The sequence below is a fragment of the Dasypus novemcinctus genome, chromosome 10, assembly GCF_030445035.2.
Source record: "Dasypus novemcinctus isolate mDasNov1 chromosome 10, mDasNov1.1.hap2, whole genome shotgun sequence".
NCBI lineage: Eukaryota > Metazoa > Chordata > Mammalia > Cingulata > Dasypodidae > Dasypus > Dasypus novemcinctus.
In genome coordinates, this window is record NC_080682.1 from 93,017,903 (window position 1) to 93,039,500 (window position 21,598).

At 38.3% G+C, this 21,598-nt stretch overlaps 1 protein-coding gene across 1 annotated transcript in view; it reads right to left on the minus strand.

Annotated features, from left to right (window-relative positions):
* LOC131280224 (uncharacterized) overlaps positions 1 to 21,598 on the minus strand; it is a 61,218-nt gene that overhangs the window by 19,324 nt on the left and 20,296 nt on the right. Inside the window, exon 3 of the mRNA XM_071218362.1 lies at positions 17,250 to 17,443. Within this exon, the coding sequence (XP_071074463.1) occupies positions 17,250 to 17,443 (194 nt within the window). The remainder of the gene's footprint in view (positions 1 to 17,249; positions 17,444 to 21,598) is intronic.

Below are 21,598 nucleotides of genomic sequence, written 5' to 3' on the forward strand. Positions count from 1 at the left end.
AATATTCTAGAGAATATGCACATGCATGTCTCAGCAGGATCTGCGAGACTTAACCAAGAGACTTAAATATTTGGGCTGTCCACATGCCAGTTGGGCCTTGAATCTCAACAGACTTGCAACACCTACTCTCCAGCTCATTGGACTCACCCAGGACAACTAACAAGGAGATGATGATGGACAATGCCCACCTCAAGGAATAAAATACATCTCCAACTGCAAGCAAGATAGATCCATTCATTTGCCCCATGGGATCTAAGCCCCTCTCAATTAGAGGCAGAGTAGGCATCACCATCCCAGCATCATCAAGATTGGGGAATGAGCGATGGACTAAAGTAGACTTACTGTTAGTTCTACTATAGACTTATTGTTATTCCAGCAATGGAAGAATTTTCATCATTGATGTGAAAGCACTGGCCACCAGAGGTTCTGATGGGAGGGAGAGGGAAAAACAGGTGTAAGTTCTTGCTCTTAAAGCTTTCAAATGATTGGATAAGGCCCCACCTACATTACCAAACGGTAAATTCAACTAATAGTAAATGTTAATCACATCTACAAAGTACGTCCACAGCAACATCTAGGGAAATATTTGACCAAACAAATAGATGCTATAAGCTAGCCATGTTGATACATCAAATCAACCACTATACCCTCTATCCATTTTCTGTTTGCACCCACCTGCCAAGATGACCCATCTGCAAATTGTGCTAGGGCTTTTTCTTCTTCCCTAGTTGGTTATACAGATATCCCTATATACCCCTAGGTGAAAGCTGGGGAAGGACATTAGTGTAACTGTGGCATGTGATATGGGGGCCTGAAATTTCTGCTTAAGCAGTTTACTTGTACCCTGTTATATTGCTCAGGTCAGGCTCAATCTTAGATGTACCATTTTCATCTAATGATGGACTACTGACTTTATAACTTGGTGGGTCTGAAAGATATCAGTGCATTGTGGGAAGTTTTGGACATATGTCACTTCATTATATATTACTATATAAAAAATTACCTTAAAACATAGTGGGGAAAAAAAACATAGTGAGTTAAAACAACCAATATTTATTATCTCCCACAGTTTCTAAGAATCAGGAATTTAAGCATGTATTAACTCCATGGTTTTGGCTCAGGGACTTTCATGAGGTTTTAGTAAAGATGTTGGCATTGCTGCAGGCATCTGAAAGTTTGAATGGGGCTAAAGGATCCACTTCCAAGAAGGCACTCACGTTGATGGTTGTTATCCGGAGGCCACAGTTTCTTGTAACATGAATTTCTCCATAGGACTGTTGGAGTAACCCTATGTCATGGAGTCAAGAATCCTGAAGAATTAGTAATCAGAGAGAAAGAAACTACAGTGCCTTTGATTCTTAGAAATGACTTACTATCCATGGTAGGCTGAATTATGGAACCCCAACAAGCACATGTTCTTAATCTTAATCCACATTCCTGTGAGTGTGAACCTATTGTAAAAAGGAGCTTTTAAAGATTTAATTTTTAGTCAAGGTGTGACGAATTGAACTATGGTGGGCCTTAAATGTGATTACTTAAGGCTTTATAATGAGAACCCAGAAGTCATAGACATACAAAGGGAAACGATATTACCATGTAATGTGAGACAGAAATACAAGGCAAAGAACTCTACAGGCTGATGGCAGCCAGCACCAGAATGCTATCATCTTCAGAGAGAAAGCAAGCCTTGATGATATCTTGATTTTGGGCATCTTTTAGCCTCAAAACTATGAGTCAATAAATTCTCATGTTTAATCCAAACCACTAGATACCATCACTTCTCCCAATCCAGTTGGTCATGCAAACTAACCCTGATACAATGTATGATGGGACTGAAAAATGGGCATGAATACCAGGAAGCAGAGATTATTGGAGGTATCTTGGTGTTTGGCTACCACAGATTCCATCCTAAAGTGCCTTATCTCTGCCAGGGCCCAGTAACACCAACAGCTGTTTCTCAAAAGGCAACTAGTTCTCTGCTAAAGGTGGCATGGTCTTATCCCAAAACCTCAAGATTCTTCATTCTAATACTCCCATTGGAACTTGCCATTAGTCCCATGCAGCATCTTGTCCCATCACTGATATGTCCACTAACTTAGGTTTTCTGTATATCATGAACTAAGCATCAGAAATAATTGTACTGTTGCCTGGACCTACAGCTCCTGACCACCAATTAAAGCTGGCAGCCTTCCATGTCACCCAGAACATGGATGTAAGTAATACTCCTAAATGTAGTATAAGTCACCTATTAAAAATTTATTTTTATGTCATTTTTATTGTGTTTATCTGAAGAAACATAGATCACAAAAAATGTTACATTAAAAAATATAAAAGATTCCCAGATCCTGCCCGCCCCCCCCCCCCCACACACACACCCCCCACTCCTCCCACATGAACAACCTCTTTCATTATTGTGGCACGTTCACTGCATTTGGTAAATATATTTTGGAGCACTGCTGCCCCACATAGATTATAGTTTACATTGTAGTTTACAGTCTCCCCCAATACATTCAGTGGGTTAATGGTAAGTAGTTCCGTTGCTGAGTGCCTTTATGTTTTTCCCCTAGAATCACAAGCTCCATTAACCATTTCAACAACACTCTGCCATCAAATTCCCTTAGCTATTCTACCAATCTTACAAGTTATTATGGTAATTGTGGTCTTTTGGATTTTAATGGTTAAGGGATATCATCCAGCCTCTATTACTTTGGGATTTTATTATCATCTTGGATGGTAATGAGCCAAGTTCTATGATCACATCTTCAACCATTATCCCATGTCTATAGAGGACAGTCACTATTGAACTACATAGAGATGCTGGTGTCCCTCTCATTAACGCATCCCTAATGGCCTTGGTGGATGGTGTGTTCTTGGCGCTCTCATGGAACATAATCCTTTGTTGGGTCTTCTGGGCTTATGTAGCATATCTCTTCTATCATGTCTATTTCACTCTTCTTCTACCGAGCATTTCTACTTTACTGAGAATTGGTCACCATATTTTCAAGGTTCCAAGGGCTATACCAGAGGTGAGTTTGCTCCATACCTGGAGTTATGGTAGACAGAATTCCAGTATGGCCCTTTGAAAGTTTCATGCTTAGTGGATCCCAGAAAATCACATCCTTAGGAATAATCCATTTCTGTGGGTGTGGGACACTTTTGCTTGTGTTGCTTTAGTTGAGGGCCTTTGACTGGATTGAAGGACTCAGGATTGGCCTTGGTCCTTCTGCTGGAATCCTCTTTAACTGGAGGACTAAAAACAGCAGATTCACAAGGAAAACAGTGGCAGAGACTGTAAAAACACCAGATACTGAAAGAGAGAAATCCTGGAAGCTAGAGCCTGGAATTAGTGAAGCACAGAGGCACAGAAAAAAGCCTCCAAGAGGCTGAGAGATAAGACCTGAAGGAGAGGAGAGAGTCAAGCCATATGCCTGATTGCCCACAGCTGAGCTTGGGGAGAGAGCTTCACTTGATGCCTTGGACAGAGCTGCCATTGTGCCCTGCCATATGACTGATTGCCTACAGTTGAGCTTGGAGGGAAACTCTCTTTAGATGATGCCATTATATGCCTGATTGCCAAGAACTGACCTTCAGTGAGACAGTATCTCTGATGATGCCTTGATTTGGACATTTTCACAGCCTCAGAACTGTAAGCTTTTAACCTAAACTCCCACTATAAAAGTCAAAAAAATTCTGTTATATTACTTCTAGCAGCTTTTAGCAAGCTAGAATAGGCCCCCATGATCTCAGCATTCTTACTCCTAGGAATATGTTATATTATGTGACAAAATATATTTTGCAAATGTAATTAAGATTACCAATTAGTTGACCTTAACATAAGGAGGTTGTGCAGATAGGCCTAACAAATATCTGAGCACTTAAAAAGAAGAGATTTTTTTCTTGCTGGTAGCAGAAGGAGAATTCAGAGATATTCAGAATATGAGAAGAATTCCATGGAAGAAGTTTACAGAGAATTTTATGCAGTGTGATAGAGAAAGCTTAAATTGCCTTGTGCAGATAATTGTAAAAATATGGACACTGAGAACAGTGCCAATGAGAGCTCACAAAGAAGTGAGGAATGCATTATTGGTGATAATTGGGTGAAACTGGAGGAAGGAGCTATTGTTATTATTAATGGTAGAAAACTCAGTGGAATTGTTCCTGCACTTTAGTGTAAAGCTTGATTGGACAATGATGAACTTGGATATTAAGCTGATCATTTTTAGGCACAGGGTTGAAGGTGTTACCTTCTTGCTGTTTAATGTAAAATGCAAAAAGAGAGAGAGAAATTGAGGGAAGAACTTTTAAACAAAATGGAACTGGGGCTGATGATATTGAAAATTCTCTGCTGTATAGGGGCAAAAGATGCTAAATTGAAAGATTTGTTATCATGAAATCCTGCTCTAGGGAAAAGACTACAAGTGTGACTATTTGACCTTTTGCTAAGACCTCAGAAAGATCAAAAGCTTTCTATGCTGTGTTGGGAAACGGACTTGGCCCAATGGATAGAACATCCGCCTACCACATGGGAGGCCCGCAGTTCAAACCCCGGGCCTCCTTGACCCATGTGGAGCTGGCCCATGCCCAGTGCTGATGCACACAAGGAGTGCCCTGCCATGCAGGGGTGCCCCCGTGGAGAGAGCCACCCAGCGTGAAAGAAAGTGCAGCATGCCCAAGAATGGCTCCACACACGGAGAGCTGACACAACAAGATGACACAACAACAACAAAAATAAACACAGATTCCCAGTGCCAATGATAAGGATAGAAGTGGTCACAGAAGAACACAGAGCAAATGGACACAGAGAGCAGACAACTTGGGTGGGGGGGGCCGGGAGGGAGGAAGGGGGAGAAAATTTTTTAAAAAAAGCTTTCTGTGCTTTTCTATGTGTGTACTTTAATGTGCTTTTGGATTCTGTTTGCAAGTGTTTTGCAAAGAGAATCCAAAAGCACATTAAAAGAATGATAAGTCATGATCAAGAGGGTTTTATTCCAGGTATGCAAGAGTGGTTCAACACAAGAAAATCAATTAGTGTAATAAACCATATTTATGACTTGAAGAAGAAAAATCACATGATCCTCTCAATTGATGCAAAAAAAGCATTTGACAAAATAGAGCACCCTTTCTTGATAAAAACACTCTGAAAGACAGGAATAGAAGGAAGCTTTCTCAATACAGTAAAGTGCATATATGAAAACCTACAGCTAACATTGTACTGCTAAGATCAGGAAGAAGACAAGAAAACCTAATGTCACCGCTGTTATTCAATATTGTGCTTGAAGTTCTAATCAAAGAAATTAGGCTAGACAGAGAAATAAAAGGAATCCTAATAGGAAAGAAAGAAATAAAATTTTCACTCTTCACTGATGACATGATCCTATATTTAAAAAATCCTGAAAAACCCAAAACAAAGCTATTAGTATTAATAGAATGTTCAGCAAGTGGCAGGATACAAGGTTAATATGCAAAAAATCAATAGCATTTCTATACATTATTGATGTATATTATGAGAAGGGACTGAGAAAAAAATTCCAAAATTCCATTGATTAAAACAATCAAATATTTATGAATATACTTAACCAAGGACAATAAGGAACTCATTCAGAAAATTACAAAACATTGCTAAACGAAACCGAAGAAGACTTAAATAAATGGAAGGACATTCTGTGTTCATGGATTGGAAGATTAAAGATTGTTAAGATGTCAATTTAGCAATCACATACCTGAAAAGGGTTTAATATCCATGCTATATAAGAAGTTCATACAACTCCATATTAAAAAGACAAAATATCTGATTTAAAATTGGGCAAAAGAATTGAAACGACAACTGTCCAAAGAAATACAGAAGACAAAGAAACGCATGAAAAAAGGTTCAACATCACTATCAATTATGGAAATACAAATCAAACTGCTATGAGATATTATTTCACACCTATTAGACTAGGCTCTATTAAAAAGTAAGAAAACTAAATTTTGGAGAGGATGTGGGGAGGAATGCTTATTCACCGGTAATGGGAATGTAGAATGACATATACATTGTGGAGGACTGTTTGGCAGTTCCTAAGGAAGTTGAATATTAATTTGCCATAGGACCTGGCAATGCCACTGCTAGGTATATACACCCAGAAGAACTGAGAGCAGTGAGCTGAATAGACATCTGCACACTGATGTGTACAGCAGCATTATTCATGATAGCCAAAAATTGGAAACAACCCAAATGTCCAATAACTAATGAATGGATAAACAAATTGTGGAGTATACACATGATGGTATATGATGCAGTGGTAAGAAGAAATGAAGTCATGAAACATATGACAACAAGGATCAGGGTGTAACTAGCGACATACTTGGGTATGATAGTGGTTGAAAAGGAAAGTCTATGGTCATGTATACTACTAGAAGGAAAGCTAAAAACCATAACATGGTACTATATGATAGTAAAAACTCATGTAAAACACAAATAAGGGTGATACTGCATGTATAAGACTGTTTCTACAAAATATAAATACAAATATACTAGAGAGAAGGAAGAATAGCAGCTCTGTATGGCAGGAGAAGTATAGGGAAATTGAGAGATGATGAGTTTTGTTTGTTGTTTATTATTATTATTATAGGAATAATGAAAGTGCTCTAAGAATGACTGAAATGGTGAGTGCACAAATATGTGATTATATCAAACACCATTAATTGTACACTTTGGGTGGATTTATGCTTTATTAATATATATCAATAAAATTGATTTCTTAAAATTAAAAAAAGAAAACCTACCTAGCTACAAACACATGCTACCTTTCTTGAAAAATGAAGGATGACTGAGAAGGTAGAACCAAGGACCTAAAAGGTGGAGACAAGAATCCAGAGGGTGGCGCTAAGAGCAATGAAGGACTATTTGCAGGACTTAGAACCTAATCAAGGAACTCCAGCTGGACTTTGCCTGCTAAGTTTGTGGTGATTTGTTATGCAATGATAGAATACTAATACAAGTGTTAACTAGCATGTCCTGGTGAAGTCAATTGATTTTTGCTCATTTAACCTTATATCCCAGCTCTTTTGATCTAACACCCTTAAAACTTAAGTCCAGCAGTTGCTCCTGGTACCTGTCAATTATATGCCAGCTAATTTTTGTAATTCTTTAGGTGTATAATCTCTTCCTTTTCTTCATGAGTTCTAGAATGTATCTAGCTATGGTATGCAAAACTTTAGCCCTAGTTTTCAGTCTGGCCACGTGGAGAGGCTGAGGGGGACTGACATGAGTAGGGTGTGCCTGTTGTCTTTTGGGGCAAGCTTCTGCAGCATCTTCCAACACAATACAACACAGTATTGTCAGATCTTTCTAGGGAAGGGTTGGCCACTTCTGCACATCCAGAAAGTTCAAAGGGGATTATTGAGTCAATGTCCTCAAGAGCATGCATCCAGATCTTAATGTATCTATCCCAGTTTTCAAGATTCCAGGTTTTACCTACCAGGACTCTAACTGATACATAACAGACCTGCTTTGGCCAAATGTTCAAACATCATTGAAGCCCTGTGGTGTTTACAATTAGGTCTTCGGCCTGCCATTACACTGTGCCTGGCTTTGCACTAAATGTAATGAAGGTCTTTCATAAACTACCACCACTGAAGTTCTACATTTAGCTATTAAATGTTTATTAATTGCTCTCAGTTTCTCATTATCCTTCTACAGAGCATCAAAACAAATTGCCAGTAACTAGTAAATTACATTGCGTTTGTAGGACTGGCTTCCCCCTGAAGTTTCCAAATGCATCATTGTACCTGCCATGGCATTTCCATCCCCAGTGAAATCTTAGTCTCTTTCTAGATACTACCCTGCCCCACCTACCAATCAGAAGAGCATCTTCTTTGCCTGCTAGGCATGGAGTGAGCTAGTCCCACTTCCGTATATTATCACTTGTACCATCTCAGTACCAAGACTGCATATAATATATAAGAATTTAATTTGGAAAAATACCCATTTGAAAGAAAGTAGGATGAAACCTAGTATAGGTTAGAAAAGTTAGACCACAATGCACGCTAGCCCTAAATTAAGGGGAAAGAGAGAAAGTCATGAGTAATCCACCTTAGATTGCCATTCAAAGCCAAAGTAAGCCTACCAAGGTGTCTATCAAGATGTCCCATGTCCCCAGGAATTGTTGTTCTTTAGTATCCTTCAAACTCAGTCATTGGTAGGGAGTAGCCCATGGGAGAAATCACCTTGGTGCAGATGTAGCAATGGATTTCAGAGCAGGGGAGCCAGGGCTTTCAGTCATTTGGACTCCCTGTGGTAGGAAGTCTGTGAGGAGCTTTTGTATGGACATTATAGGACAATGGAAGGAATTTGGAGAGCAGAGAAAAGAAAATTTAGAGAAATTATTCCCCATGATTTTTCTCTGACTCTTCTGTTCCTTTAAGGCAGCAGTCTATAAAGGGTCAGGTAGTAAACATTGTTTTTCATCTTTGTAGGCCTATATTGTCTCTGTCACAATTAATTAACCCAGACACTATGGTGCAAAAGCAGTCATAGATGATATATAAACATATGAGCATGGCTGTGTTCCAATAAACATTTAAAAGCAAGTGGCATGCTAAATTTAGCCCACAGGTCATCTTTTGGTGATCACTGCTCTCAGGTCACAGCATTGTTTATAACTGCAATCAATCCAAATATCTACCCATACAGGATTAAAGAATACTACAAAATAGTTTTGATTTTTTAAAAAAGTGCGATGAATCTATTTCTACGATCATGGGTTGATATCAACTAATACTAGTTTAAAACACAAATTATAAAATAGTATGTATAAGTATGGTATCATTTGTTAGTAATAATATTTGTAGAATTTTTATTTACATAAGGAATAGGTCTGAATAGATGCATTTCAAATTATTACAAATCATTATATGGCAGGTTGTTTGCATTCTATGCTTTATCTTTAACGTTTATAGTTCATGTAGTATTTTTTAGTGATCAGACAAAACTTGTTACAATAAGCAAAAAAATTCTTATTATTTTCTCTAGTAATTCTATTTCTCGATAATACTTGCTACGTACTCTAAAAGGTTAATATAAAAATATATTCATGTAACATTTTTTTGAACAACAAAAGACTGGAAACAAACTTCTGTCTATCAATAAGTGACTGCTTAAATAAATGTAGCAAACATAAAAAGGAATATTATGCAACAATGAAAGAGAACATGACTCAATTTGTGCTGATGTGGAAGAGATGCTGGCATATTAATAAATAAATACTCAGAATAATATGTTCCCATTTATAGAAATTATAAACAATAATTCAATTTTGTATGCAGAAGTTATACCTTATTTAATTTTCACTGTATATGTTGTTTCATAAAAGATATGTAAAGATATTTATATTAAGGATGCATTTTTCTTAAGTTCACACTTGGTAATTTGCTAAAAATTAGAATATCTGCCACCAGATTTCTAGGGGTCCTCAAGTTTCCATCCAGATGTCGATGCCTCTGTCCTAGTTTTCAGGATTTCAGGTTATCTTAACAACAAAGTCTGCTTACATTAGAGTGAACAAGAAGGTCAAATGCTTTATTAAAAATACTAATAGCCTTTTAAAAATATCTAAAAACAAACTTAATCGGTTTACCCATTTATATTGCATATAAGCAAATAGCAGACCATTCAAATAAAGATGGGGCTGGGGAGAAACTTGAAACGAATTGAAATCTTTTCATTTATCTACTTGTCAACCATAGCTTAAACTTTCTCTGATTAGATTTTTAGTATATCTCACTAATATAAAGTGGAATTTCACTAAATCAGACCCCTTCTGCGATAGCTCTGCTATACTACCACTGATATCAAGCCCAGAATTTTATTATAAAAATTCCTTAAGCTCTGATGGGGTTTTCATGTGTTACAGTGAGTAGTGTTTTCCTTTTCTGCCTTGCCTATACTCCCCATTCCTCATGTATCAAGTATTTGAATTAATATTTAAATGCTCAATTAAATGCTCAATCTCTCCTGATCGTAATTTACAAAGAATCAAATTTGTAGCTTCTTCTCTTGAAGTATAAAATAATGTATTTAAACTCTGAAAACTTCCTAACTATGCCACGAATGATAACAAGGCATCATTTCAAATGGCATTCAGCATTTATGAGCTGAGAGACAGAAACAGAGAGAGAGAGAGAGAAATGCTGTGCCTGTCAAAAGCAAAGGCAAATCACCTGAACAATAGGTCTTTTGTGATTTGCACAGTTCGAAATATCAGCATCTGAGCTTTAGTTTGCATTTACACACATAGATCTCTCTGTAGCCATTATTACCACAGAATTGATTATTGAAAGGTTCTGAATCTGTTACTGGCAAGTAAAACTCTAAGAACCAAATCCAAGCTATCAAAGGACATAATGTTTTTAAAACAATTAGGCAAATTGCAACAAAAATTATTTAGCCAGTCAATATATTTTGTTTTTTAAGTTTAAAGCAAAGATAAGAATTTGTGAGTGTGCTAGCATATTCTCAGATATATTGGTCTATTAAAGCAACCACAGTGACTAAAGTCAGGAGAGGAGGTATTTAAGCCATAGTTTAAGGTGAGGTAGAAAAACCCTAACTAAACATCCATCCCCCAAGTGCAAAGGCAAAGACCAATAAAGATGGATGGTCCAACAATGAGCCCTTGATACTGATGGTGCAGATTATGAGCCTGTGTGCCTGAAATATTAACTAGGCCTAGAGCTGCAGGGTGCCTAAGAGTTACTTCCTGAGAGCCTCCATGTTGCTCAAATGTGGCCACTCTCTAAGCCAAACTCAGCATGTATGGCAGTACCTTCCCCCCAGTGTGGGACATGACTCCCAGGGATGAGCCTCCCTGGTGCCAAAGGATTACTACTAAGCACTAGCTGATGATGTAACTAGAAAAAGACCTTGAATAAAAGGGTCAACTCAGACCAGCAGAATGTCTCAGCCTACATGTAATATCAGGTGTAAAAACTGCTTTCTGACCTTCGATAAAAGGGGGAAATGGAAAGGACAAATGAGTTTATGTGGCCATGAGTCTCCAAAAAAGAGTCAGGCAGTCATCAGAGGGGTAATGCTTACATATGCCTCAGCAGGGTACCAGAGACAGCCAAAGTAGATAGAAACCCAAGCATTGATTCTCCTGAGTGCTACAGAGACCCACAAGTTCAATGGTCATGGCAGATGGCTTTGGAGTTCAGGGCCATGTCAGTTGGCCTTACTTTGGAATTTGTTTTCCTGGGTGTGATGGAGTTGGACTCAGATATGACCTTTCTACACATGCCTCTTCTGTTACTTTTACCGGATCTGTGGTTGGTGTTTGGGTTGGTGTATACTCAGGAGACCTGAATCTCTGGACTGCCCATGTGACAGCCAGGCCCTGAGCCTCAGGAGTCTTGCAACTCCTACCCTCTGGTTTATTGGACTTACCTTGGCCACCTAATAGGGAGGTGAAGAAGATCAACCACCACACCAGGGAGCCAAGAGTGCCTACAACTGCAAACAGGAGAATTGCATCCATTATCTATGTGGAATCTAAGCCCCCTCTTGATGTAGAGGGGGACTGGACTTAACCATCCCAGGGTCCACAGGATGGAGTAATAGAGTGTAGATTAGAGTGGACTTACTGGTGTTCTGCTGGGGAACTACTGTGATTTGTAAGGGAAGAAATCGTAATATTGATGTGGAGAAAGTGGCCACGGAAGCTGCTGACAGTAGGGAGATGGAAGAAGAGATATGATGCTGGGGGGCATTTTCAGGATTTGGAGTTGTCCTGGGTGGTGCTGCAGGGACAGATGTTGGACATTGCATGTCCTACCATGACCCACTGGGTGGAATGGGGGAGAATATAGACTTCAATGAAGACCACTGTTCATGTGGTACAGCAGTGCTTCAAAATGTATTCACCAGGTGCAGTGAATGTGCCACAATGATGGAAGAGGTTGTTGATTTGGGAGGAGTGGGGAAGGGGGGGTGTTGGGTATATGGGGACCTTATACTTTTTGAATGTACATTTAAAAGAAAATAAAGAAAAATTAATTAATTAAAAAAATTAACTGATGGGATGTATATTGGGCAAAGCATATCCAATCTTATAATCCAAAATTATGTATTATACAAGCAAAAATAAACTATTATTTAAAAATACAATTGCTAAAAGATGGAAACAACCTAAGTGTGCTTCCACTGATGAATGGATAAAAAAGATGTGGTATATTCATACGATGGTACATTATTCAGCTGTAAGAAAAAACCAATTGGGGAAGCACATGACACATGGAGGGACCTTGAGGATATTATGTTGAGTGAAATTAGTCAGACACAAAAGACAAATATTGTATGGTCTCACTGATATGAACTAAATGTAATGAATAGACATATGGATTTAGACTATGAACTTTAGGTTGGTGGAGATGGAATGTGGGATGAAAATGAAAGATGCTGCTGGATGTATACAGAATGTTTAATAAGGACAAATGTAAACATGTGGTAATGGTTGGACTTGATAACATTATAATAAATGTAATGAACAACATTGATTTATGGATGTAATTATGGTTGAAATGACTAGTCTAAGGGAGATTAATGTTAGTTGGAGGACAGCTGGAGGATAATATGGGAATGTATAATATTGGGATTTTGGAAGTGGATGAGGATTGTGGTTAATACTATCAATATAGGAATATTCTACTACGAGGTATTAAGTATGTGGTGATACATGGAAAAATATAACTAAAGCATTTTATGGACTTAGTTAACAACATTGTAATGTTTTTGTAGCAAAAGCAAAATTGGTGCTACATTAATTCTAAAGGTAAAAAAAGAATATGGGATTTGGTTTTGCAAGATATGAATACAATTATGTTTTTTCCTTTTCATATTTTTTCAATAATAAAGAAACTTTGACTATGCCATTTAACTAATCTGTGTTTATCTGTGCATCTTTCTGAATACAAGAGCAATAACTGTGTTAGTAGTTGGAATTAGATGTGATAAAATTACCTGAAAATGAACCTTTTAGAAGTAATGTTTCCATAACTTGTTGAGCTGCCTTTTTCTGTTCTTTTATTTTTGTGAATTTGAAATAAAGTTTTTAAAGAAACTCAGATAACCATATAGCAGTTTATACCATAATTGGAAATAGAAATCACTCAGCTTACAGGATTTATTAACACTGGGTAGTGGGTACATAAGTTGTTGCTTATATAATTCTTTATGTGCTTCTGTACATGTGAAATCTTTTTAAATAAAATAGAAAAAAAAAACAAAATAAAAATAAAGTAACCCCAGGAAGCTGTATTTGACTTTACAGTACGTGAAGAAGAGAACACCAGTGCCCAGAAGCTATTTCTCCTGAAGATATCTGGCAGAATCTTAGGAAAAGGGGGGAATAGTGGTACTTTTAATACTATCAAAATGGAACATAGGTTCAAACTGGCACAGAGTTCTCAATGGAAGAAAAATGCAAGAAGCTCTTTAGGAAAGGGAGCTCTTTAGGAATGGGACAATGAGAGAGGAAAATATTTTCTTTATCGTAGGGTATAGAGGCTGGGGACATGTGATTTAAAATATGTAATTTTGTGTGTGTATGCATGTGTTATGTTAAGATTATATTAAGGTTACTTTCATCAGTTGTACTTAATGATTGTGAATTTGGACTTTCTTAATAAAGATAGATGATTTTCATATAAAAGTTGGAAATAAATTAATAATTCTGTGGAAAGGGTTCAAGGTTTGAGCCCCTTATTAAGCTCTGAGAAAGTCCACAACCTATTACAAGGAATTGGTTGCATAGATCTTTGCCACTACATCATAATTCCCTTGACCATAGCTCTACTTTAGCCAATGCTGCTATGACCAGTTGCATGTAGGTGCCATCAGACAGTGTCTCACCTCAGGCTATGCCTACTACCTGTAACTTCATGCATGGCCCTATCCTAACTCCATGGTATGGACTGTCTCCAGAAAACAGCTGTTTAGTCTAACATATACAACCAGAAAGTACAAGACAATAAACATCTGTGAGGAATTCCTGGAACCCCAAGTGAGCCATTGAGTAAAAGCCTCTCCTTTAGGAAGAGAGTTCTGGGATGTATTTCATAAAGCTCTTCAGATGGTCCTGCTAGGGATAGAGGCATCTCCAGTAACAGAGTACAAGTGGATGAGAAATTCTTGTACTGGCTTTTCCTCCTTTCCTTTCTTCTCCTTCTACACTCTTCTTCACTCCTGCTCTCTGGATCACATTGCCAACTGAAGAGCCAATATGCAAGATTTTGTCTCAGACTCTGCTTTGGAGCACATTCCAGACTTAGACTCTCCCAAGAGAAACAGCTTCTGCTCTCATCCTCCAGTCTGTAGACAGAGGTACTGACTCCCTGACAGTTTACTTATTAGAATTTATTTACTTATATAACTGTTATTATATAGATTTATATAATTATACATAATTTATTTATGTTGGGGTTTGGGCCATTTTAAGGCCCAAGTTCTCCAAAAAGGAATGTAGACAATGATAAAGACATTGACCGTGGGTTGATTCAGCTTCCAAATATTTGACAGAAAGCAAAATTGAATTAAAGCTTGACCAGGAGAGCAAACACATGAAAATTCTGTCAGTTTTTGCATGGTTAGGAGCAACTCCATAGACATGAAAAGAAGTTAGTCAATAATGGAGTCATGTGTCATGTTTCCAGCAAGCCAACAGGAGATAAATCAAGCTCCTCAGTCGACCACAGAGTTATAGAACTTTTGAGGAAAAAGCTCAAGAAAGAAGTACAGACAACATCAGGTCTTCCTTCTTACGTTTTTTTTACTTTCTCCAGTTCCCTTGGTTTCCTCAGAATCAGATGCTGCTGCCAATTTTCCAGGTATAATTCTCCCAATATATATTATACTCTGCTGTATATAAATCATTTGTCAATAATTTCAGTAAAAATAGATTTCTAACTTTTAAAAATCTCAACAACAACAAAAAAGGAATAAAACAAAATAAATATGGGGGTTAATAATGTTTTAGAGCATATGTACATATGTACTCCCAGCTTCTGTACTTTAATCCTATTTAAAATTAGATGAAAAAAAAATTTCATTTTCAAATATCAGTTAAAGGTAGGCTTGTGTTACCAGTCACTCAGGCTAATGAGTGCCTCAGGCCCTTTCACAACTGTTACGTATTTTCCAATTAGATTTTCAATCCCAAGAACAATTTTGCTGAGTTTTTTTTTTCTATATTTGTAGAGGGTTCAGTATCTACTCTATGTTCATTTCAGATAGTAAGTACTTTGTTCCTCTACCATTCTTGTTACTGCAAATATTCATTGGTCACTGACCTTCTGTGTATAAAAAGGCATTTCCTATTCAACCCTAAAAGTTTAATATTTTTCTCCTGAATCCTGGATCTTTTGTTTTCTAAGACCACTGTAAATCGTGTTCATGTGGCTTTGAAGGTAGGTATCTTTGTCATTGAATCCTGTCTTCATATATTAGCTCTCAATGTCATGAAAAACCTTAGGACCTTTCTAGTTCCAAATGTCATGTGTCTTAAAATATTTGCCACTATAGCCCAAATCATTGTCTAGAAATGGCAAACATTATTCCCTGAATTTAACAAATTCCTATATCAGGGCACAAGATCTGAGTTCCACATGAGACCCTGTCTATACATCTTCCTGCACTTCCAGGGAAATGGTCTCGCAAGGGTCGGATTTCCAGTAAAAAACTGATTTTTATAAGTATGATCATTAAGAGAGCATTTGTAGAACATCTCTTTGCAAGAGATTCTTGTCAGACATTGGATTTAGTTGAGGCAAGCAGCAGAATGGACCCTAGGAGTTTTTGATGTACGAAATTAGTCAAAAAAATATACCAAACTTTAAAGCTCAGGCCCTTCCCATTTCTCCTTTTCTTTTGTATGTTCTCTGAGAATTGGAGGATATATTTTCTGTCTATGTTTCCTAAGCCTACAAGAAAGCAAAAAGTTATTTTGCCACAATGGAAGGCTTCTGCAGAGGGAAAATAATGATTCTCAATTCAATTTTTAACACATTCTTTGTTCTTCCTTATTCTCCTGAATCTACACTTCCCATCTTTCCCTTAAGCACATGAAAAACTACATGCTCATCCATTCACCTCTTGATCTTGCTCTGACAAGGTAGGTAGTATTCTACACCACTGATCCTGGGCTACTTATTGTTTATTCTTATGTGCTCTCCATAGGAAACATTCCATTCCACCTTATGTGTGTTCAGTGTTTGTTTTGTCCAAAGAGTTTACATATATTATCACAAATAATATAACCACACAAATTTCTGTCAGTTTCTGAGAGCGGATATCTTTATTCTCATTTCACAGGGATGCATTTGAGCTAGTGAGCCCAAGAAGGTTCCCTTTTTCAGCCTCTGTGTCCAAGAATAAACCATTTCACAGCTAATCTACCAATATGACATTTTTCTGTGACTACAAATTCCCCCCAGGACCTGCATACATTTAAACTTTCTTCCTCATAGCAACTACTGTTGGATTATCAGACAGTTTTCTGACCATGAACAGTAGTTATGGGCTCCTTCCTTCTACATCCATATTTGGTCACTTTGTCCCTAAACTCCTTGGTTTTTACTCCATAAATAATGGGATTGAGCATTGGAGGTACAAGGAAGTAGAGGTTGCCAAGAATGGTGTGGATATGAGGTGGAATGCCTCGGCCAAAACGATGAGTAAGAAAAGAGAACAGTGATGGTGTATAAGAGATAAGCATGACACAGATGTGTGTAGTGCAAGTGTTGACTGCTTTGTGGTGGGCTTCCTTAGAAGAGAGCCGCATTATAGCTCGGATAATCAGCACATAAGAGGAGCCAATAGCTGAGATGTCCAGACCAACAACCAATAAGGCTACCACCAGACCATATATCCGGTTGACTGTGGTATCTATACACACCAACTTCACCACAGCCATGTGTTCACAGTATGTGGTGGGAATAACACGGTTGGCCTGAAAGGGCATCTGCTGGAGGAGGATGGGCATGGGGAGAATGAAGAGGAAGGCTCTCACCAAACTCACTAGACCAATAAACCCAATGCGACTATTGGAAAGGATGGTGGTATAGCGCAGGGGCTCACAGATGGCCACGTAGCGGTCAAATGCCATGGTCATCAGGACAGCAGACTGCATGGCAGAGATGGAGTGGATGAAGAACAGCTGGACCAAGCAGCCCTCATAGCTGATCTCACTCTGACCAAACCAGAAGATACACAGTACCTTGGGAATAGTGGTTGTGGACATGCCCAAGTCCGTGAGGGCCAACATGCAGAGGAGCAGGAACATAGGTTTGTGCAGGGAGCGCTCTGTGGAGATGATGAAGAGGATAGTGCAGTTTCCGAGGACGGTGATGAAGTACATGGAGGAGAAGGGAATGGACATCCATATGTGCTTGTCCTCCATTCCAGGAATGCCTTGAAGAATGAAGAAAGAAGGGTGGCCCTGAGTGACATTGCAAGCAGACATGGTGGCACCCTATGAAAAAATTAAGAGGCACAATAAAGTAACACATTAGCTTCAATTTAAAATAATTCAAGTGTCACAAATGAAAAAAAAAATTGAAACTTTAATATATATAAAAATGGTTCTGAAAATTATGGTAAAATCCTGGAAAAGAAAATACTTCTTCATAACACAAATTCAGATATATTCCAGGCCACAATGATTCATATGACTAAATCATTCAAAACAAAATTTAGCTTTATGCTATAACAGACATTCTTGAATTTAATGACTCAAGAAGTTTGAGACCAAAGGAATTAGCAAAATAAGATCATACCATAAAATAGCTAGCTAAAAAGATGATAGTATAGCAGCATTATTATTTGAGAAAATATACTTTAAGATGAATCTTTTAGTAAGGAAAAACTGGTCAATTATTCATTAATAAAATACATTATTAAATATATAAGAATATACTAGGAAATGAATGTGTAACAACTTAAATCACATAAATTGGAATATGTAAACAGAAAAGGACAGTAACACAAAGAGAAATTGACAAATTTTAATCTGCCTGTCTTAGAAACGAAAAGATCAAATATGTCAAGAAAAGAGTTTTTAAAAAGTAAGGCATAGATTGAAAGCTTACATAAAGCAAAAGCTTAATTAGAAAACATCCAAAAATTAAAGAATACATATTTTTAGCAGATACAGAACATTTTTATGAAGCCACAAAAATATTCTGACACTTTCCATTAAATAAATATCAAAGAGTGTGCCTTATCTAACCATAAGAGAAAAAGGCAAAAAAGGAAAGGCCGAGAGAGAAAAAGAAAAGAACAATAGTATTACCAAATGGAGACATTTCTTTGGTGACCATAAAAATAATTGGACAAAGATTGAAAAGGAATAATATCTCCTACTGTGATATCTAAAACCAGCATACCACCTCAAATTATCTATCTTCTATTTTCAGGTAATATAAATATTTGAATAGTTTATTTTAAGGGAATAGTTACTTGTGGGGTTGTGGAGAATACCTGTATTCCTAAAGGTATTATTTTATAAATGAAAGAAAAAACAGGTCAGGCAATGGGTTTTCCCCATGGGTCATTTTAGTTCTGACCCTTGCTTAGAGTCACATTGTTTGGGTTTGAAATTCTTGACTCTTAAACACCTCACAGATGTGAAACCCTTAGTTTCTTTACTTCCCTTAGTCTCAGTGTCACCTACTTTTGTGAATGATGACTCTCTCAATGGAATACTTTGAGAATCTTGTGATGTGGATGGTACATAGTGAATATTCCAATAGTTATAATTGTGCACCAAGATAAAGTAAGAAACTGGGGAAGGTAATCATAGAAGGAAAAATGATCTCAGACACAACTTGCAGAAAAGTTGAGCCTGTGGAGAATGTGAAAGGGCTAAGCTTAAAGAGATAGTCTTACTGCTTCCATCTACTCTAATTCTAAATCTCTCTTTTACTTAGTCTCTGTTTGAAATCCACCTGCAATCTAGGATCAGCCTTTGCTAACTATTTTATCCTGGTGAGTTTTTATTTTTACAATTATTCCTTGCTTCAAAAAAACACAGTTACAGGACCAATGGTTCTGTTTTACAGTTGTCCAGGGCACTGTGGCAGAATGCAAAGGGAATGGAAAGCAGTGGTCCCTGTTGCCAGGTAAATCTTTCAAGGCCTTTCTAGCCAGGAATACTGGGAAGTCTCTCAGGGACCTGGACTCTATTTAATTGGTTGCCCCTCAAAAAGCTTTTGATCCAAGTTTATATGGGGCTCCACATCCAAGCATTTGCACTCCCCCCATGTCCTAGCCTGTTTGTCTCTGAAATAGTTTAAGCACACAGCTGCTAGGCAATAGTTTTGCCCACTCCACGTAATTTCTCGCTATCTTCCAATCCTATACCTGAACCTATTCCTTCACGATATTGTCACCTCCAGATGCTATGGGGCTCCTGCTTAGGGCTTCATGGGACTGCAACCTAACCTACGTAGCACAGATGTTTCATGAATTCTTGCTTTTGAAAGAATCCAGGTAAAGACAGCATAGGAAATAAAAGGAAGGGGATTCCTGGGAATGGGGCTCAGAACAAAGCACCATAGCAGTTCCTTTTGGGGAGAGGTGTCACTGAAGGTTGAGGTGAAGAGAGGCTCTCCACAGCAGGATCTGTGCTCTTCTGTGCTTCTCAGCTCTCTAAGCAGCAGGAGTCCTGAAAAACAGTGGAGCTTGGCAATGCTAGCTCTATCCTCACATAGCAGTGTCTGCTGTGATGAACTTTGGAAAGAAATATCATTCCCCCACTCACTAAACACAATGATTCCATAATTAGTCTCTTGTATTTTCCTTTATATTAATTCTTTGCCCTCCATGATGGCTATTTTCCCCTTAATTGTTCAGCCCCTTGAAGGAGGGGCTGGTCCCAAGGTATGGATAAGTCTCTGGAAACTAGAAACTGCCTCCTCAGTTTCTCCAAGGGGCATTGCTGAAAGCCAAGACCTGAGAGACAGAGATCTTGTTGATGAGAACTGTGCAAGGAGGGCTAAGGAAGAAGCAGGCAAGGAGATGCTGAACACCTGAAGTTCAGGGCACGGGGTACAAGAATATCAGTATAAAGCCCACCTTTACTCTGAACTACTTACCTAAATGTAAGGCAGTGAGAGAAGGGGAAGCTGATCCTAGGCACTTTCTGCAAATGAGTATGTGAAAGTGTGTCCACATTTATGTAGGTATATCTTAGGAAACATCCATATGGCTCTTGGAAAGTACACTCATGGCTCTGCATCTCTCCACTCCTTACTTTCTGGCACCCAGAACCCTTGGTTTGGCCCTTTAAGTAACCTAAGCAAAGGACCTCAGGGTGGTCAGATTTAGCTCTTTGCATTGCCACTCCCCCACAAGGCCCTAATACTATGGTGTATAAAATTGACCCTAGAGGGTCCCAGAGCTCCCAGAAGACAGTCCTGGTTTACTTTAGAAAATCAGTCACGTTCTAGTCTTTGCCAGCCCTGGAGTAGCCAGAGGAGAGGGAAGGTAAAGCTAAAGCTAATTCTGGGACTCACTTTGGTGCCTGGCAACTTAGGAATCCCAAAGGCCCTCATCCCCAGGCATGTACAGTTGTTGAAATCGGGGAGAGATTTATTCCATGGCTGAAAAATTATGCCTGTGAAAGCATTTATCAGAAAACAACTTCTGTTGGATACCATGGCAAAATAGAGTTAGCAGCTTCAAACTGCTGTCTATCTCTAGCATTCTGATTTTTCTCTGTATAACCATCGACCTAGCCCAGTGACTTTACCTGATATTCTCCAGGGCATTTTCTGTAATCCAGTCACCCCATCTTTAGCTTCTCTAGTTCCAACATCTCCCCAACTTCTAAATCCTGATGTCACCAGATATCTTTTCTCATTAGTTCAGAGAAAGCAAGTTATTAAAGTTTGCCAAAAATGAACCTTGTTAAGACCACTGCAAAATGCACAAGGCAAAGCAAAATGGTCACAAAATCATGCAAAGACTTTAAAGAAGGGAGGCTCACAGAACCTCTTTCCTCTCTGTCCAAAGGCATTCCCAATGAGAGATAATGCCAGCTAGCCACCAACGAGAGTCCTTGCCCTACTGTCTCATTCTGTCCTCCATGGTTCTATCAGATTCCTTAATAAAACTTCATAAGGAAACTTTTCTTGCAGAATAGCACCCCAAACTCTTCCAGATGCCCTCTATAGTCACCCAGAAGACTCCCACCTCTCTAGCCAAAACTTTCTTTTTCAGAACAACCTATGATTCCACTTACTGTTCACCTAATCCCTACATGTCTGGATTAGTAGTGAGTAATACAAAGCAGGAAAGAAAAAGGTTGATTTCGTCATGTCAGTCCTCTCTTCATAATCTCTGAGCCTCCACACCTTAAAGACTCAAGGCCAAATGTACAGAGGCCCTACTTGCCTTTCCAGTTTTTGGTCCCACTTCATACTCATGTGTTCCTCATGTTGCAGTTCTGTGTAATCTCTTTCTATTCCATGAATGACTCTTTAACTCTCCTGCCTCTGCCTGTTCCCTATCATTCAGCTACTTTCCTGTACAAAATGATTCCTTTCAAGGCCTTCTTTCAATACC